Here is an 18,175-nt window from a genome sequence, read left to right as displayed (position 1 = left end):
CGTCCCACCACAAAGACTTTCTGGAATAAAAACATGCTGGGAATAAACTAAAACACTCATGTATTTGGTATTGGTCTTTTATTCATTGCACTAAACCTGACTTCTGTAAAACCCTTATAGATGACTGTGTTGCTTTTTCTGCGCAACAAAAGAAAGTAAATGCAACATGAGAAAAATGCCATTTTAAACAACCCCCCCCCCCCCCCCCCCACACACACACACACACAAAAAAAAAAAAAAATGTATATGAACATAATAAAAGCTACTGACTGTACTTTTGCCAACAAACGATCTCTCAAAAAGTGGAAACAGTTAAACTGAAGTGATTGCACCGTGCTGGCCCTCAGGCACAAAGAGTGAAGCAGTAGAAAAAAAAAGAAACACTGACAGTCCTTCATATTCCTTTCTATAGAGACATATCACATTCGACAGAACACAATACACACAAGATGGAATGAAATGAGTGTTTTTTGTAAGGGAAAAAAAGGCAGGCTCACATCTCGTCAGCCATCAATTATCTCCACATTTTACATTCAAACTGATGAACCAAATCATATTTATATGCTTACCCTGAGGATGTCAGTCTCTCTGCTGCATGTATGTCAGGCAACGTGTTATTCTGTATTCTGCACACATGTTCAATCAGGACAAGGGCTTTGTGGATTCTAATCTCACACTTTGTGATCTCCAGATATCTGGGAGGAGAGGTTGGTGCACTGGAATGTGAGGCGAATGTTTGTCTCAATGTGACAAGAGCTTCAGCAGGAGATTTACATTTTTCTATCAGTGGGGAAAACAGTGGGACGTGACTCTGCTGAATATGACTAAACGAAGATTAGTCTCCACTGTAGCTCGGATTGCTTGTGTAAAAGGATGCTAACTTTATTTACACAAAGTAGATTTTGCAGCAAAATGTTAAGCAAGAGGTCACTTTCTTTTAAAGACCTCACTTTAGATTGTACAGATTCATCCCAGAAAACAATGATCGACATCTAATCAATTCCAAAAAAAAAAAACCATCATAAAAAAACCCCTGAAACATTAATGTGTGATGGCTTGTGTCTTTTCTGTGTGTGTGTGGTGGTGGTGGTGGTGGTTGGGTGGGGCGGGGAGGGGTAGCTTGAGTTAACCATTTGGCTCATGTGCAGTATTTGGCATACTGTCCACCTCTTATTAATCCACGTCCACGTCCAGGTTAATCTCCGTGCTCAGGTTAAGGTAGAAGAAGGCATAAACACAGAGCACGAAGAACAGGATCGCGGCGACGACCAGGAACGCATCCTGAGAAGGAAAAAGAAAAGCTTTTAAAATATCATATTCAAAATTTTCTTCTAAGGTCTGTTTTTATTTTTCTGCCCAATCCCTAGCCTGTCTTTACACTCAGGAGTGTCTGCTTTGTTTGAATGTGATTGCAGTGTTTCATAATTATTGTGCTTATTTATTTGTGTTATGTTTGTATTCGCCAAGTCTCTAAGGACTTTCTTTTCATCTGAATTCACCGCATGTGAATAAAGATTTGCTGTTTTCTTGTTTTGAAAACAGCAAAATAAATATTTAAACTCTCAGTCACAGTTACATTGATGTGCATAAAGGGCAAATCTAACGATAGCATTCACACTTTAATTTCAGACATTAAACTGGAAAAACAAAACAAAATAAAATGCAACCAAGAAGCAAACAAAGCTATTATCGTTATGTGTGAAAGATGAAGTATAGGTATGAACGTATACATATGAACTCACATTTCATATTTAAATCAGAAGCATAAACTGGAAGCAGATGAAAATCCTCCACAGCTCCTCATTTACAGTGTCAAATAGTTTCTACTTTTGCTTTTCTTTTAATGTACTTTTTTTTAAATTTTACATCCTCATACACTGTGTGTAAGTGTTAGCTCTTCAGAAAATATACTAACACAAAAATACTTCTATAAAAACTTATTTTAATATGGTACAAGTCCATGAACTTTGTTGGTGAAAAAACATAGTGGGTTCCTTTTTACTCCAAAGTGAAGATACATTTGATTTAAATAATATTTATGATTTGTCAGAAGTTGAAAAAGATGAATGCACTGTACAATATTCCACATCTGTATTTTAAATAAATATCATAGCTATATACAAGAAGTGGTGACGGGCAAAACAAACCCCGCCCACAGCAGATGTTTTAGCTGAGTTGAACGTTGTCTGTCTCACAAACATTTCACTCTCCAAACATTTAATCACCCAGATAACACTTAGGTCCTATTGTTCTTGCCCATAATTTTCCAAGGTTCAAAGCACTGAAGGATGTCCTCCATGGAGGACGGTGATGCAAAACTGCTTTGTAAAGTACTTGTGACCAATATCTGCTGAGTGGGCTAAGGACCACCGTGTCCTCACATGTTTAGCAAGACGCTAAGTGTGCAGTCTCCAGAGTGTCCACACGTGAAGTTAGCGGAACTGCTTTTGTGTTTTACTCTGTTATTGTGTCCTGTGTTGTAACAAATTTCCTGGGCTACATTTAAGCACATTAGATAATTTTTGTTTCATTTTTTTCTGTCTGAATTCAACTGGGTATCGAGAATCGTGATTTTCTGGTTTCGTGAAAATCAGCCCTACTTTCAACCAAAGTATCACCAGGATCACGTTTTGCCGTGATCTCACACACAAATACGCAGACTTATGAGGCCCACTGTGTAATAACTAGGCGCTGGTAGGTAAAACTGAAGCAACATCTATGTAAAACACTTAGCCAGGTACTGAGTGGCTGCAGTTTTAAAATCTATCTGCAGTCAGTCTCCACATTTACTTTTTCTCCCTCCATTTTTACTGAGAAGTTAAACTTTCTTCTACAAAATGGCCTATTTTTTTTTTTTTTTTTTAAGATTTTCTATTGGTTAATTGTCAAACAAATTGAGGCTTTCCAAAGGAGTGGTATTCAACTTGAAAATGGGAATTAGGAGCGCTTGTTCATTATGTGGTGCTCACACGATTACAATCTTCATCAGCTGGAGTTTCATTAGGGGCACTCAGAGTATTGAACAATGCCAGTTATTCTTTATCAAGAGAACTCATTAGCAGCAAACTTTCTAATCAACACTGGAGAGCTTGGAGAGCTTTAAAAGAGCACAGAGTACAGTCTGATTGGAGGTTATTCAAAAAGAAACATTTGATTTGAATGCCGAAATGAGTTTTAAATTGCAAACTGGGCCACGACAACAAAGGTGACATGACAAGTAATACAAAAATGCCCTCCTAAGAAAACTCCTACACAATTTAACCTTTGCAAATGTTAATAATTTGAGTTTTCTATTTACAGATTTATAAATACACTCGAGGGAAAAACCAAAGTCCACGTATTCATGAGACACATGATTAGAGACTGGGAAACAGACCAAAGGAGCAAACGAGATAAGACTAAACATCATGAAAGATGTTTAAAAAAATAGAAGCAAACACCAAAAATCTGTGACAGTTTGAGAAAACATCACCTCAGTAATTCCCAAAAATTGCATGCACACGCAAAACGGAATACAAAAATCAACCCACTGGCCAAACCGAAGAGGGAAAATGACAGAATGAGAGAGAAGGAAAAAAAAAAGTGAGAATGAAATAGAAAACAAGTGAGAGATAAAGCTCGGCACAAATGAGGGGTGGTGGGGGGCTAATAATAATTTCTCTCTGACGAAGGCGATGGGGGTGACAATTAAAAGGCGTCACAGCATCCACAGCTATCTGTGTACATGTTGTAGTGCCTAGTCATCAGCAGCATTGGTCTTCATTAGCCTCAGCCCACATTTATCTGCATCCCAGCAGCCTCCAAACAGCTTAAAGTCCTCGCTTAATTGGAAAACTTTTAAATTTCATGCACTTTAGTTTCATATATTAACCGCCAGGCTTCCACTGCTTGATTTACTTTTCTATTTTGCCCAGGCCTCCGAGAAAAGAGAACTGTTATCAAATCACAGAGGCTTGATTGTTTTCTGCTTTTTTTCGTGCGTTCTGTGGCAGCTTTGAAAAACACAACAAAGAGAAGCGTTTGTAATTCTGTCGAGAATATCACAAAGAAAACATTGTGTTTCTGACATAGGTAAGCATTTCATTGAATTGCTGGAGACACAAAAAGGCACAAAAAATAAAATAAAAATTACAATTCAGGCTCCCCCCCCCCCTTCTTTGCATCAGGTTTCAGAGAGAAAGAGAACAGCTGGTTACAGTGACTTGTCTATGAAAACAAGCTGGAGGGGTTTCGGTGAAAACACTCGAGTTGTAGAAAGCACCTGCACTTGATTGAGATCATTGTTTTCGAGGAGAGTAGCCCACTGTGTTGACTCTTGCCTTGTCTCACAAATACATTTATGTGCCCCCCCCCATATACACACACACATACATATACACACCCTGAGACACAAACACACAGCCTCTCTGCCCACATTTTGATGGAGACCTCTGGATGGGGCCCAAACACATCATCATCTTCATCATGTGGTTCTCTCAGCACTGGCGGCAGCTGCAGCACACTCGGCATGCTGCGAGCCTAGTCCCTGTCACCCTGGCGACAAGCCATAGCTCAGCAGACATCCCCTCATCTGGTCCCACTTTTTATTCTCCTCCTGGGTTTGTTTGTGTGCGTATACGTGTGTGTACGTCTGTTTGTATGTGCCCGTGTGCTAAGCAGGTTAGAGTCGGTGTGTCTGTGGCAGTATGTGGGTGGCAGCGTGTGAGAGACCCAAGCTACACACAACTGTTGGTGCATTCGGACCACAGTTAGTAAGCATGTCTCATCCATAACTGTCACAGCAACAAATAACCAGCCATGAGAGTCCATTTCTTCAACAATTAAACAGAAGTTTCTAAGTAAATATTTGTATGCATATTTTATTTGCTTTGTTCAGCAATCAATCCTCCATCAATGACAGCATACCGTTCTCCAGCCTTCACACCCCATTCATTATCTTTTGCAAAGCTTCAACAATAGTTTTTAACAGTGATGCATCTATTAGTAATTTTGTTGATTAATCATTTCATCTCTTAGAAAAAAAAATGCTCATCACAGCTTCCCAGGATCCAGAGGGATGAACTATGATGTGAGGTTAATGCTACAGAGCTAAGGTTAGTGAAGAATGCTGAGCCTAAAGCCAGAGTTTTAAAGGTCACAAAGGTAGCGCTCTCCTCCACATCACCATGGTAACTCATAGTGTTGCGCACTTAACCTGCTCTGGATCCAGTTCAGAGCTGTGCTTTAAAATGGGCTGCAAGCATCGCACCTTCACTGATTCTTTTTCTGATGATATGCTCCGAGTGTGACGGAGATGTTCAACACAGGGAATATGCTTTACTTATACACAAGACTTAGAGCTGCAAGTTAGAAATATGACTGAACAAAGCTGTGCAGGAAAGTTACAGCGTTCGTTCAGTGATGCAGAAAAATGCTTTAATACGTTTTTTTTTATTCTTGGTGCTGCCAAGTGTGTTTTAAAATGCAGGTATGACAACTAACAGCACACAGATTAAATTTCACTTTAATTTGGCCAAAACCTAAATTGATTATAACAACTCCGCTTATACATACCCACGCTGAAATGGATCACGTTTAAAGTTTAAAAGCTTGAATGTGCCACTGTTGTGTTAGAAATAAATGACAGCACTGTTAAACAGAACAAAAGGCCACAAAACACAACCTTTTTCTAACAGACAGAGACTCTGGACATCTGAGTAATTAATGCTTCTGTCGCTCAAAATTGTCCCTTTAAAAACAAAAAGTACAAGCTTCCTGACTTCAGTTATAAAATTTGCTACCAAAGGCTGAATAGACATATAGGATGTCATTTCAAAAATACTTAAAAACATCTTTAGATTGGGAGCTGCATCCATGGCTCAAGTCCTCACTGGCCTTACCCACCTCTCAGCCCTTCATGTCTTCCTCCACTCCCTCCTGTCAAATAGAGGCAAAAATGTCCAAAAACTAATACTTCTGGTTCTATAGGATCTCACTTGCCACACAACACAAATTCACAAATGACAGATGGAAGATACCCATCATTATCTGTCGTCTCCATCCTCTGCCAATTCCATAAGAAATCCCCCCCCCACCCCGACCACCCTACCCCAACTTTCTATGCTCAGCAGCTAAATAAGACTGAGAGAAAACAGTGCAGAACTGAACAGAAGGCTAGTGTGCCAATTAGACAAGGCAGCAGGCTTGTTTCCTCTGCTGCAAGATAATGTGCTGGAGCTACTTTGAAGGCACTGCTTCTTCTCTAGGCAACCTGAGGAGAGGCTGCAGACTGCACTTCCTGCCAGTTTCTCCCTCTCTGCTGTCATTACCACATACCATCCACTCTTTGGAAGAGCCAAAGACTTGTATTCTGGCAACAACTCTTTACTTCCGTAAACACACTGTGACTCAACCTGTGTATAAGGACCTGCGTGGATACAGCAGGTGGCTAGTTTTCCTTTTTCTTTTTTTTAAGCTACCCAGACAACTGATCACTACTGTGGGAACAGAAGTTCTCCTTCTCTCACTTTTTCTTCTGCAGCGTCTCCATCCTTTTTCTCTGCCAACTCATCCAGACTGTCCCGTTACCAGGACAGCCCCGAGACAGCCTGCCCTGGCAGCTGTCAGATTCTCTGTGCCCGCATGTCTGTTGGCCCTTCTGAGGTGCCAGCTGCATCTGAGAACAGCATCTCAACCAGGAATATGAGAAGAGAAGAGAAGAGAAGAGAAGAGAAGAGAAGAGAGAGAATGAGAAGAAGAGAAGAGAAGAGAAGAGATAGAGAAGAGACAGAGAAGAGAAGAGAAGAAGAGAAGAGAAGAGAAGAAGAGAAGAGAAGAGAAGAGAAGAGAAGAGAAGAGAAGAGAAGAGAGAAGAGAAGAGAGGAAAGAGAAGAGAAGCGAGAAGAGAAGAGAGAGAGAAGAGAAATTATGCACACAACATTGCCCCAACATCCAAACCAGGCCTAAAAATCCAGCCAAATCGTTGCTGTCAACGAAAGGTTCAGAGAGAGCGAGTGAGAGATTTCTACTGTCATCACAGAGCTGTGTAAAAATCACTTCTTCAACTTCATATCACGCTAAAAGGACTTGATGGGAAAGCAAGCGTGACCAAATATCCATTACATTTTGGGCTTGAATTTCAATCGAACTCAGGGCCAAGAGGTCTAAGACAGTTTAATATCCTCGTCCCAGAGGTATTTTTAATCCAACCTCTGAAAATTCCCCTCATCTTGGGCATGAAAAACATGAATTATTCATGACCAGTATCAATATTTCAAGATATGGACTAATCTAATTGGATTAAAGACGTGTTTAATGAGGCCCTGCATGTCTAAGAGATGCATATTTTAAAACCTGACCATTTCATCCAGTGTTTAATCCTCACTGTGATTTGTTCATCTCTGCTCACTTCTTAGCAACTGAGGCTTAATCAGGAAGTGAAACATTTTAGCTTTTTGGGTTCTGTAAACAGAACCCTTTTTCAATGTAACAAAGGAAAATAAGCATTCAAAAACTAATATATATATATATATACACACACACACACACACACACACACACTGGATTTTTTTTTTTTTTATATTATTTTATTTATTTATTTATTTTTTAAATGAAAAGTAAAATCCCCTGTGGCTTGATTTCATCTTATGGAAAATGTAATTTGAATCTTCTTCTTTTGGCTGGTCCCTTTAGGGGTCACCACAGCGGATCACCTGCCACCATCTCACCCTGTCTCCTCCTCTGTCACACCAACCCTCTGCATATCCTTCACTACATCCATAAACCTTCTCTGTGGCTCCATCTTCAGCATCCTCTGGTCAGTATATCCATACTCTCTATATGTCTCAGCCTTCTCTCTAATTTTTTTGTCTCGATATCACTCAACCTGAGCTGTCCCTCTGATATTCTCACTTCTACTTCTGTCCCTCCTGGGTGCTCCCAACAAAAATCTTAGCATCTTCAACTCTGCCACCTCCAGCTCTCCCCGGACGAATCATGGTACACTCACAAGCTAATTCACAAAGAAAAAAAGCTTTTCCTCATTCGGCTGGTAAAACAGAAGCATAAACGGCAGCGTTACTTCTGCCATTAGCGTGATAAACACAAGAGTCATCCATCTTTGCCTGCACTACAGCTCCCAATCACTGCAGTGTGACAAAAAGTTAAAAAAAAGAAAAAAAAGCATAGCATGTTGCAACACCTTCACCTCCCTTAACTTTAGCATTAGCTACGCCAACCAGCTCATCATTTTCTTATTCCTTTCCTATTCTGCTTGCTGTATTTTCCACTTTTCTCCCACTGTCTCTCCTTGTCCCTTTTCATTTCTCCTCTACTATTAAAAGAGTAAGAGCACCTTTGAATTTTACATATCCAAGAGTTTCCAATATGCGTTGAAAAGCTGGCGTTATGTCGTTTTTGTTTATAAAGACAATGCACTATTTTACACATAATTCTATGAAGGACAGTAGCATACTGTATCTTCTTTAGTGCTTTTAGGATCTTCAAAGAACAGACTGTTATATGCACACAATTATATGCAGATCTACTGTAGATTACTGCGTTCCCTAAAGGCCTACAGTCACTTCCTACAGTGAGAAAGTGTGAAGTTTGTGGAGTACAAAAAATTAGATAGAAACTGTATACAGACTGCAGTAGTCCTACAGAGAAATGAACTCACCCTGAATCCAGACGAGTTCTTCTTTGCTTCAGCTTTCAGCCGTGTTGCCTTCAAAACCGACTTTGTCTTTTTGTAGTCTTGCTTGCCTAAAAGAAATGAAATAAAATAAGTAAAAAGAAAGTAAATGGGGTACCAAAGCTACTGAGAATTGGTGATACTGAGTGAAAGATTTTGTTTACCGCTGCCAGACAACCAAAGACACCACAAACTTTTTGTGCCCACTCAATAAATAGCCCCTCACCTCACCCTGAGGGAAACCACATATCATTCTGTGCTTCAGTTCTTGCAAGCAATAAACAAGCCAAATATAATGGTTAAGCTGCAGGTAGGCAACCATACTCATTTGTTTCTCTCAGTCTTTAAACTGGTCGTCTAATGTGTGCAGCATATTTAGTTCAAATGAGAATGGGGTTGATCTTCTCATCTAACATTCTGCTCTTTTTCTGTGAAAATACATTTTTGCCACTGTGCTGAACTACTCTTAAAAAAACAAAACAAAAAAAAAACCTAGTCGTGCTGAAAACAGCTGGTAAACAAAACAAAGCAAGTGAGAAATAAAACTTGGTGCAGCACTGAAATTTCACAAATAAATTTATATACACCTCACACAGCCTACAAAACACAATAAATCTTTTCCTAACCTAGCTGCACACAGTTCACCTGTGCTTACTTGACTTCCCATGGGCCAAACTCTCAAGGGTGAGTCCTGTGGGCAAACTGGCCACCAGGCAAAATGAATGTGTGCAGGGTGTGCGTGAGACAGCCGGTTGTCTTGGTCTAATTAGAAACAACACACTGCAGGAAAAGGAACTTTGCTAACAATAGGGTGGAAAGGCAACAGCTTGCTGAACAGTGTGCTTGTGTGTGCGCATGTGTAAGTTGTGCAATCTTTGTGTTTGTGAGACCTCGTCAGTGCTCGGACTGTGGATCCACAGACTACTGTTGAACTTTAGCTTAGGGTTAAATCTAGATATGATTAAGGTAAGATTAGTGTGGGAGTTTGAGGTTAGCTATGAAGTCCTCATGAATCAAACTTAAGTTAAGGATTGTGAACTCACTGTACTTCATTAGGAGAGGGATGCAACAGAGAAGTTACATAGCAATGAAGAGACCGAGGCCTTAGGGGCCAGCCTGTTGTTTTTTCGCCTTCCAAGTGAGCTTCATTTACAATGGAAGCGGGAACCAGTGAAGGAGAATGAAAGATGTATTTTGGAGGGGGTTTGGGAGAAAAAAGAAATGAGCTAGTGGGAAAAGAGGGGTAGAGAGGTGTGTGTAGAGCTGAATTTCACTCAATAAGGTTTCTCTCTTATAGGTCCAGTCACAGAGGAAAAGAGGAAATGACCATTAGACTTGTGTTAAGCATTTCATCTGTCTCACTACATACTCACTCACTCTCAACAATCTTGCTCCCCATGCATCTTTTTTTTTTTTTAAATCTGATATTCACTTCCTATCTCTCTTCTCTGTTTTTTCCCCCCATCCCTCCTGGTCTTGAACTCTTCGTTCACCTCCCACTGACTCTGTGGAGGGCTAATAGAAATGGGGAGCATGTTGCCAGGAGCAAAAAGCGAGCTAGTGGGAATTCATTACGGGGGCACTGAATGTCTCCTCCACTTGTCAGAAAGTGGAGAGGGGAAAATTTGATTGGAGGGCACTCAGGTTGCTCACTATTCACATAACCGGTGCAAAGATTTTCACACTGTAAATGACATTTCTTTCAAAATCAGGGATCTTCACCCCCCCGATTTATAGAAATAAAACTTTCTACATGCACATGGATGAATTCTGTTTGGATGCACAACTCAATATGCCCACAAACATGTGGTAAGGATGAGTACTTAACTGGGGTCCAATCAGAATACTTCCGAAGCAAGTTAATTAATAGCTGATATGCAGAGTAGTGTATATGCTGGAGAATTACATCAGTAATTCTCTCTCTCTCTCTGTGTGTGTGTGTGTGTATATATATATATATATATATATATATATATATATATATATATATATACTATTGTGTTACAGTGCTGTGCTTCATATAGCTTCATGTTGGCTTTCTCCTGTGGTTTGTTTGTGTGGGTCTGGAGCCCACACAGTCTACATGCGCGTGCCTGATGATATTGCACTGGGCTTATGAGTGCTCCTATTTGTCATCGCTGTTCCCACTGCTTCACCAGTGCCGCAGACACTTTCTGTCACCAATTATCTACCTGCATTGGGCTACATGCTATCCTCCCATCCCTCCCTGCCTCAGTCTGCCACACTGAAGAGGCATCACTGTTCTTCTGTACAACAACAATGACATGTCTCAGAGGAACATTAACCCTTGTAAAATGGCCTAGGGTACCTGCTGGGATGGCTTCCCCCAGCGTGCCTTTCACTGAAGTCATCACTGAAGAGAAAAGGAGGAAAGTGAAAGTGGCCGTCTCCCCCACACCACTTAATGGAAAGTTCACAGATTTTTCTTGCTTGTTTGTCATCGCATTACCTATAAATGGTGTCTGATGAAGACGGCTGTGAAATTCGTTTTTTTTTTTTTTCTTTTTTTTAATCTTGAGCCATTATTCTGCTTAGCATAATGAGACAGGTAGGGGGTATTAGCTAAAATTAGACACGTGATTGTGCACTCAAGGGAAAGAGAGGGGAGGTATGTGATTTGTGTCATACAAATTGGCCATTAAAGTGAAGATACAAGACTGATAGACAATATTAGTTTGCTTGAATGACAAGAAACTTTACTAGTTAAAAAGAAAAATAGTTCCTATTATATACAGTGGAGTCCAATAGTCTGAGTCTACTAAATGTTCCTATTATGCATCTATTTTTGAAAACATATGCCAATTTAATTCAAACCTTTTGCATTAAAGATAGCGAAATGATCTTAATTTGTGTGAAATTTCCATCCATCCATCCTCTTCCACTTATCCGGGGCCAGGTTGCGAGGGCAGGAGCCTAAGCAGAGAAGCCCAGGCTTCCCTCTCCCCAGCCAGCTCCTCCAGCTCATTCGGAGGGACCCCAAGGCGTTCCCAGGCCAGCCGAGAGATATACGGTAATCTCCCCAGTGGCCTGGGTGAAATTTTCATTTGTGCTAAAAATGTACATGAATTTCAGAATATCGTAAGGCTCTGTTTGCATTAATGACAGTTACATTCAAGCTGGACTCGAGTGCTGGACCCCTCAACTTTGTACAAAGATGAGCATGTTATCAAAAATGGTGTCACAATGTCCCAAATATTTTATTATGATATTCAGCACTCCTTGCTCTTCAAATAACATGAATCCACAGTATGAATACACAAGGATGTAGCTCAAAGGGTGTTACATGTCTCTGAACAGTGGGTTGCTACTTTTATTGGTCAACGTGTTGTAGAATTGGTGCAATGTTCAATTCTAGCCAATCATTGTGTACTGACACACTGCAGTGCCATTCTCTATACTAATTATCTCCTTACACACACCCATCTGTTACTGCTGTAAATCTCAAAGTTAAAGTCATCTTTAAATTTCTCCAGTTGTCCACTCCAACATGTTGGTATGTCTTAAGCAAAGCCAAGTGTTTGTCCTTGTTTCCCCTTTCTGAGAAGCGGTTTAGAGACACTACTCATCCTCTAATGAGACAGTCTTCCTTTGACAGTGTAACTGCAGACTGGAATAATGTGTTCTTTATTTAGAAAATGTATCTGTTATAAAGTTGGTTTTCTATCTGTTACCAAACAAAGCTTGGTGCCCTGATCCTTGTGATCACGTGGTTTTTCTATCTTTTAGTCTCCCTGGTAACATTCTGAAGAGGGTTGACTGAGTTTTCCCAAAGCATTTGAGAACCATTTGAAACCTTCACTCCAACCATGATGTGATGCTAATAATACCCCTCTCTGCTTAGAATAGCAATTTGATTGCTGACACTTTCCCTTTGCGATGAGATCAAGTTTCCCACTATCACAATGCGACCAGTAACCAATATTCTGCTTGAAACTGCACGACCACATTTGTAATGGCAACGCAATGGTTCATTTACATCACGTTTCTAATGAGAAGATTAAATTCAATTACTTTTATATGCAACAAACCCCTAGATAATGACCTCCACCACCATAATATCTACTTTAAAAGAATATGAAGAGATCCTTGGGGGTATTTTCTTCTTGCTTCTATCTGTTCAGCCCCCTCTTTCCCCCTTCCATCAGGGATGGCTTCTTTGTTTTTAAAAAATGGAATAAAATGAGAAACATGGGAGTCATTTTTGTGGATGAATTATTTTCTACTTTTGAAGACCTGAGAAACGCAAGCATATCATGATCCTAGTACAGCTCAGCTGCTTTCATTTGAGTAATATTTTAGCTAATACTATTTTTTAGCAAACAATGAAACACTATTATGTTTCTGAGACCTGCTCTAGCATGAGTTGTTCCCCAAGCTGCTGAATTCTTGGTTGTTTCTCTGTAAATGTAATCCAGTGTCAATATATATTAAAAATCAGCTACAATACCTTTGCAACAATCTGTATTGTCAACCCACTATACCACACTGCAAAAATTCCACAGTTCATCTAAAGCCACATCTACATATAAGCCATAGAGTGAGAAGCACATTTCATTTGCAAAGCAGCGGCAGCTCCAGCACTCTGCCTATGTCACAGAAAAAAAGCATATGGGATGGAAAAAATAGACCTTAACTATAAAAATATGCTTCAGAACAGATACATGAACTTACAGTACCACAATTGTAGAACTATACTGACTGACTAAAATCAGACATGCATAAGGATCAATACTGAAAAACTTTCTGCAATGATTTCTGTGTAAAAATGCAAAAACATGAAGCAAATTTAAAATCTCTGTCCCGCTATGTGATTTTGAACCTGCAGCAATATTCAGTTTTAACTGCAAGTACTACTAGGTACACCTGTTTGTAAATTATGTAATTTTGTAAATTTGAATAACATGGAAATTAATGGGATGCATTTAGACATGTAGACATAGTCAAGGTGAACTGCTGACCTAGTGGGTTTTCCCACATCTCTAGGTTTTAGAAGATAATCTGAAAAATATCCAACGAGCAGCAGCTCTCTGGGTGAAAATGTCTTGTTGATGTCAGAGGTCAGAAGAGAATGGCCAGAGATCTTTGAGCTGAAAGGAAGGCAGCAGTAACTCAAATAACCAGTCATTACAACTGAAGTATGCAGAAGAGCAGCTCTGAATGCACAACATGTTCAACCTTGAAGCAAATGAGCTACAGCAGCAGAAGACCACACTGGCCACTCTTCTAGGCTAAAAACAGGAACCTGAAGCTCCACACTCACCAGATCTCAGTTCAAAGGAGGACCTTTGGGACGTGGTGGAACAGGACTTTCATATCATGGAGGTGCAGCTGATAAATCTCCAGCAACTGTGTAAGGCTATCATGTCAATATGGACCAAAATCTAGGGAACCAGATTTTCCAGCACCAGCATGTTGTTGAATCTATTCCAACAAATGGTTACAGGTCTTTAAGGAAGTCAACAATTGCACTCTAAAGTCACTTATCCTCTCATCAGCTAAACTTTGGAGTAGCACAGAGGTGCATTGGTTAGCAGTGTTGACTCACAACAAGAAGGTCCTGAGTTTGAATCTGCTGACTGGGTTCTTTTTGTGTGGACTTTGCATATTCTGTCTGAGTACTTCGATTTCATCCCACAGTCCAAATTGGCAATAGTTGTGAATGTGAGTGTGAATTAAATGGATTTAGCTATATGGTCTGAAACAAGGATCGCTCTGAAGTAACAACCAATTCATTATTTAAACTGATGCATGATACGAGTTTCTGTAAAAGGTAACATATGTAAAAACAATAGGCTATCAATAACATGCCATCACTGTCTACAAGCAGAAGCATAAGTATGTCCATAGAAAAAAACTAAAATACCTGAAGATTTCTGTGGCTGCATGTTTGTTTCTAACCATCCTACATACTGCATCCAACACAGGCAGAGTAATTTGGACGGGCAGCCCTGTCTAGTACTTTCTGAGTGCCCTGGGACAATTCGGGAAACACACTGACAGCGTGTTTGACAGTTTTCATGCTTTGCTTTGCTTCTGTGTCTATGTGGCATTGCAGCCAAATAGTCAGTGACCACATGGTGCGGATCACTGACATCTGCCAGAATAAGTGGTAGAACCGGAGAACTGATGCCAGACACTGAGCCCTTTTTCTGTTACTGGAAGAGAAAGGAAGTGAAATAGTACATGAAGATTATATATATATATATATATATATATATATATATATATATATATATATATATATATATATAATGGCAAAAGATAACTGGTATACCTTGCTGATATACTGTGCTGTCCTACCTACAGATAGGAGTGAAGTATTTCAAGTACAAGAAGTACAACATCAGGGGTGTTATCTTTTATTTGCATGTAAAAAGGTAACTTGTAAAGCTAATAGTTTCTGACTTGACATTCTGTATGTAAAATTGAAGATGTTTTTATCTGTGTGGACAATTTCCCTAGTTTTCAACAAGCAGTGGGGATCATTACTTGAATAGTACACTTGTACTTACATGTAGAAAGCTACAGCTTTACCTATCCTGAGGGTATTCAATTATAACAGGTTTAATAATGTTATTTAAAAAGAGAGTGTCAACAGTAGCCATTTGATGGCCATCTGCCACGACAAAAGCACTCCAGCAGAGATGATGGTACAGCTCAACAACCAGCTTGGACTACTGCTGATGTGCCATGAATAAGACGCCTATTACGCTTTCAAATTACCATGTGTGCCCTATTCCAGCTCTCAGAAGACCAAGACCCATGCTATATTTGAAGACTTCATTTTTCTCCATCTTTTTCCCCCACTCTCTGTTTTTCACCTTTGCTGTTAAACAGCGGTTCGTCGAAACTGCCTGATGGCCGTCCTTTTCAAACAGAAGGAAAATGGTAGAAATTGAGGGGTTGGAGGAAGGCGGCGGGAGAGATGGGTCCAAAGTGTATTACATATTTCTGAAGTGATAAGATGTGCTCAGAAAGAAAACACTAAATGGGTAAGGAGGGGTGGGGGTGGGGAATAAGATTTTCTGCACCCGTGGTAGAGGATGTTTGTTGAACCTGCCAGGTTTTGCATAATGGCAGACATTTAAGGGATATCCTCAGGCTAAATAATTCCATTCTCCTGTCCCAATATGAAAACATATACAACATTAATCCCCTCCTTTACAGGCTGGTAGTGTAAAAACGTTTCACATGGCTGGGGGAAAATAAAGAAAAGAAAAACACAATTGGACTTCTAGTGGCATTCTTTTTCTTTAACAATAATAAGATTAAAAAAAAAAAATTACAAATGTGACATGACTTTTAAAATGCAAAACGACCAAACATTTTGCTTAAGAACCCACAAGAGCACTGTGAGTCCTGTTAACACAAAATTGACACCAGAAAATACAAAACCTGGAATAATCTGAGGATGTGACTCACCAGAGGTAAAAATCATGTACTGGCAGCTGGGAGGAAGGTTTAGAACAATGCCATTATTGTCACTGTAGAGTCACAGTAGTGTACAGCTTCTTAAACAGGCATTATATTTTATATATATATGATTCTTGCCTTATAATGGGATTTTCACAAGTTACAAGATTGATAGGACTGATTTAGGGCTTTCCATAGGGCTTCAGAATCTTTGTCATCTTTGTGATGAGAAAGTGGTAATTACAGGTTTCTGGTGTTTTTAATACCCTATTAAAACATAATGCAACAAACAATTATAATGATACTCAACTTGATACAAACCCACCATTTTACTGTCTAGAGCTAGAGTTAACTTACAGTAGTGTTGCACATGACTCAGCTGAATATATTATCTATTAATGTGTGTGTTTTATTTTGCTGTTTAATACACTCACCAGCCACTTTATCAGTTACAGCAGTTCAGCTGCTCATTAACACAAATACAAGGCCAATCACATGGCAGTGACTCGATGCATTCAGCCTTACGGACATGGTCAAGACGACCGGCTGAAGTTTAAACTCAGCAGCAGACGGAGGAAAAAAGGGATTTCAGTGACTTTGAACGTGTCATGGTTGTTGGCTTTTGAATTACAGAAACTGATGATTTGCTGCAATTTTGCCACAACAGTAACTCAAAATAACCACTCGTTACAGCTGAGGTATGCAAAAGAGCATCTCTGCACAAACAACATGTCAGAGTTTGAAGTATAAGGGTTACAGCAGCAGAAGACCACGTCGGGTGTCACTCCTGTCAGCTAAGAACAGAAAATTGAGGCTACTGTTCACACAGACTCAATACAAACTGTTGCCTGGTCTGATGAGTCTTGATTTCTGCTCCAGCCGCCACTTGGTAGGGCCAGAATTTGGCATAAACAACACCAAAGCATGGATTCATCCTGCCTTGTATCAACAGTTCAGGCTGGTGGTGGTGGTTTAATGGTATGGGGGATATTTTCTGTCTCCCTCTGGGCCAACTGAGCATCATTTAAACACCACAGCCTAGACTGAGTATTGTTGCTGACTATGTGCATCCCAGGGTTATAATAGTTTTGGATTTTACATTATAGTTTAGTTTTAGTTAGTTTTTACTTTTTTTTCTCTAATTCAGTTAGTTTTAATTAGTTTTCAGAGTGGTTTTTCTCGTTTTTATTAGTTTTTATTTTGGTTTCATGCGTAGTTTTAGTTAGTTTCAGTATTAGTTTTAGTATTTTCATACCTGATCAGGTGCAAGATTCAAGGCGCAAAAGTGACTATTGTGTAATGAAAACTTGACAAAAAGATACATTTAAAGAAATATATTCAACAACCAACTGTTCACAAGACATGCTAAATGTGTGTAATATTAAGGACACACATGAACATCAGCAGGGAGAAACAAAGAAAAACATGAACTCCCAAACTCAATAAATTCTACAATAAACTCCACAATAAAGTTCAGCATCAGTGCAGCCGATTAATAACACCTACATGTGGTGTTTGACAAAAACAAACTCTTTGAAGGAGTCAAAGCTCAAATCCAGCTGCATCCTGATGTTCTCACCACCTGAAGCTGCTTCTGTTTTGGAGCTAGCTTGGTTAGATGCTGCTAATTAAACTTGCAGGGTCTTTGCGGCCTCTGTACACAACCCACGGAAGTTGTCGACCTCATGTCCACATTTATGCTTGTGTAGCTGGATTGTGTGTGTTAATTACCTTGTGGTCGTGTGCAGGTGTTTGTACTCAAAGAACCTCCATACGGGACTCTGCCGCTTTCTCTGCAGACCGCAGCCATTACTTTGCGGACCAGCGCGGTGAGCGCACGCACATGCGCACTCACACAGTTGTCCTATGGCGCTCCCAGCTTAAACTCGGAGAGCGGAAACAATGATTTCATATCAATCCACAAGGCTTAAAATGAAAGTCAGTTTATCGATAATTTCAGTTAGTTTTAGTTAGTTTTGTAAACTCACAATTCAGTTTTAATTAGTTATCGTTTTTTCCTTTTAATTATAGTTTTTATTTATTTCAGTTAACGACAATGTTTTTTCAATT

General features: G+C 39.7%; 1 protein-coding gene across 1 annotated transcript in view; it reads right to left on the bottom strand.

Annotated features, from left to right (window-relative positions):
• Positions 1–215: 215 nt before the first annotated feature.
• Positions 216–18,175, bottom strand: part of triqk (triple QxxK/R motif containing) — a 28,620-nt gene continuing 10,660 nt past the window's right edge. The window contains exons 3-4 of the mRNA XM_030741285.1: positions 8,657–8,742; positions 216–1,281 (exon numbers count right to left, since the gene is read on the bottom strand). Of these exons, the coding sequence (XP_030597145.1) occupies positions 1,174–1,281; positions 8,657–8,742 (194 nt within the window). The 3' untranslated portion in view covers positions 216–1,173. The remainder of the gene's footprint in view (positions 1,282–8,656; positions 8,743–18,175) is intronic.

The sequence above is a fragment of the Archocentrus centrarchus genome, chromosome 11, assembly GCF_007364275.1.
Source record: "Archocentrus centrarchus isolate MPI-CPG fArcCen1 chromosome 11, fArcCen1, whole genome shotgun sequence".
In the NCBI taxonomy this organism is placed as follows: Eukaryota; Metazoa; Chordata; class Actinopteri; order Cichliformes; family Cichlidae; genus Archocentrus; species Archocentrus centrarchus.
Note: the sequence above shows the minus strand (reverse complement) of the source record. Positions and strands in the feature narration are given on the sequence as shown.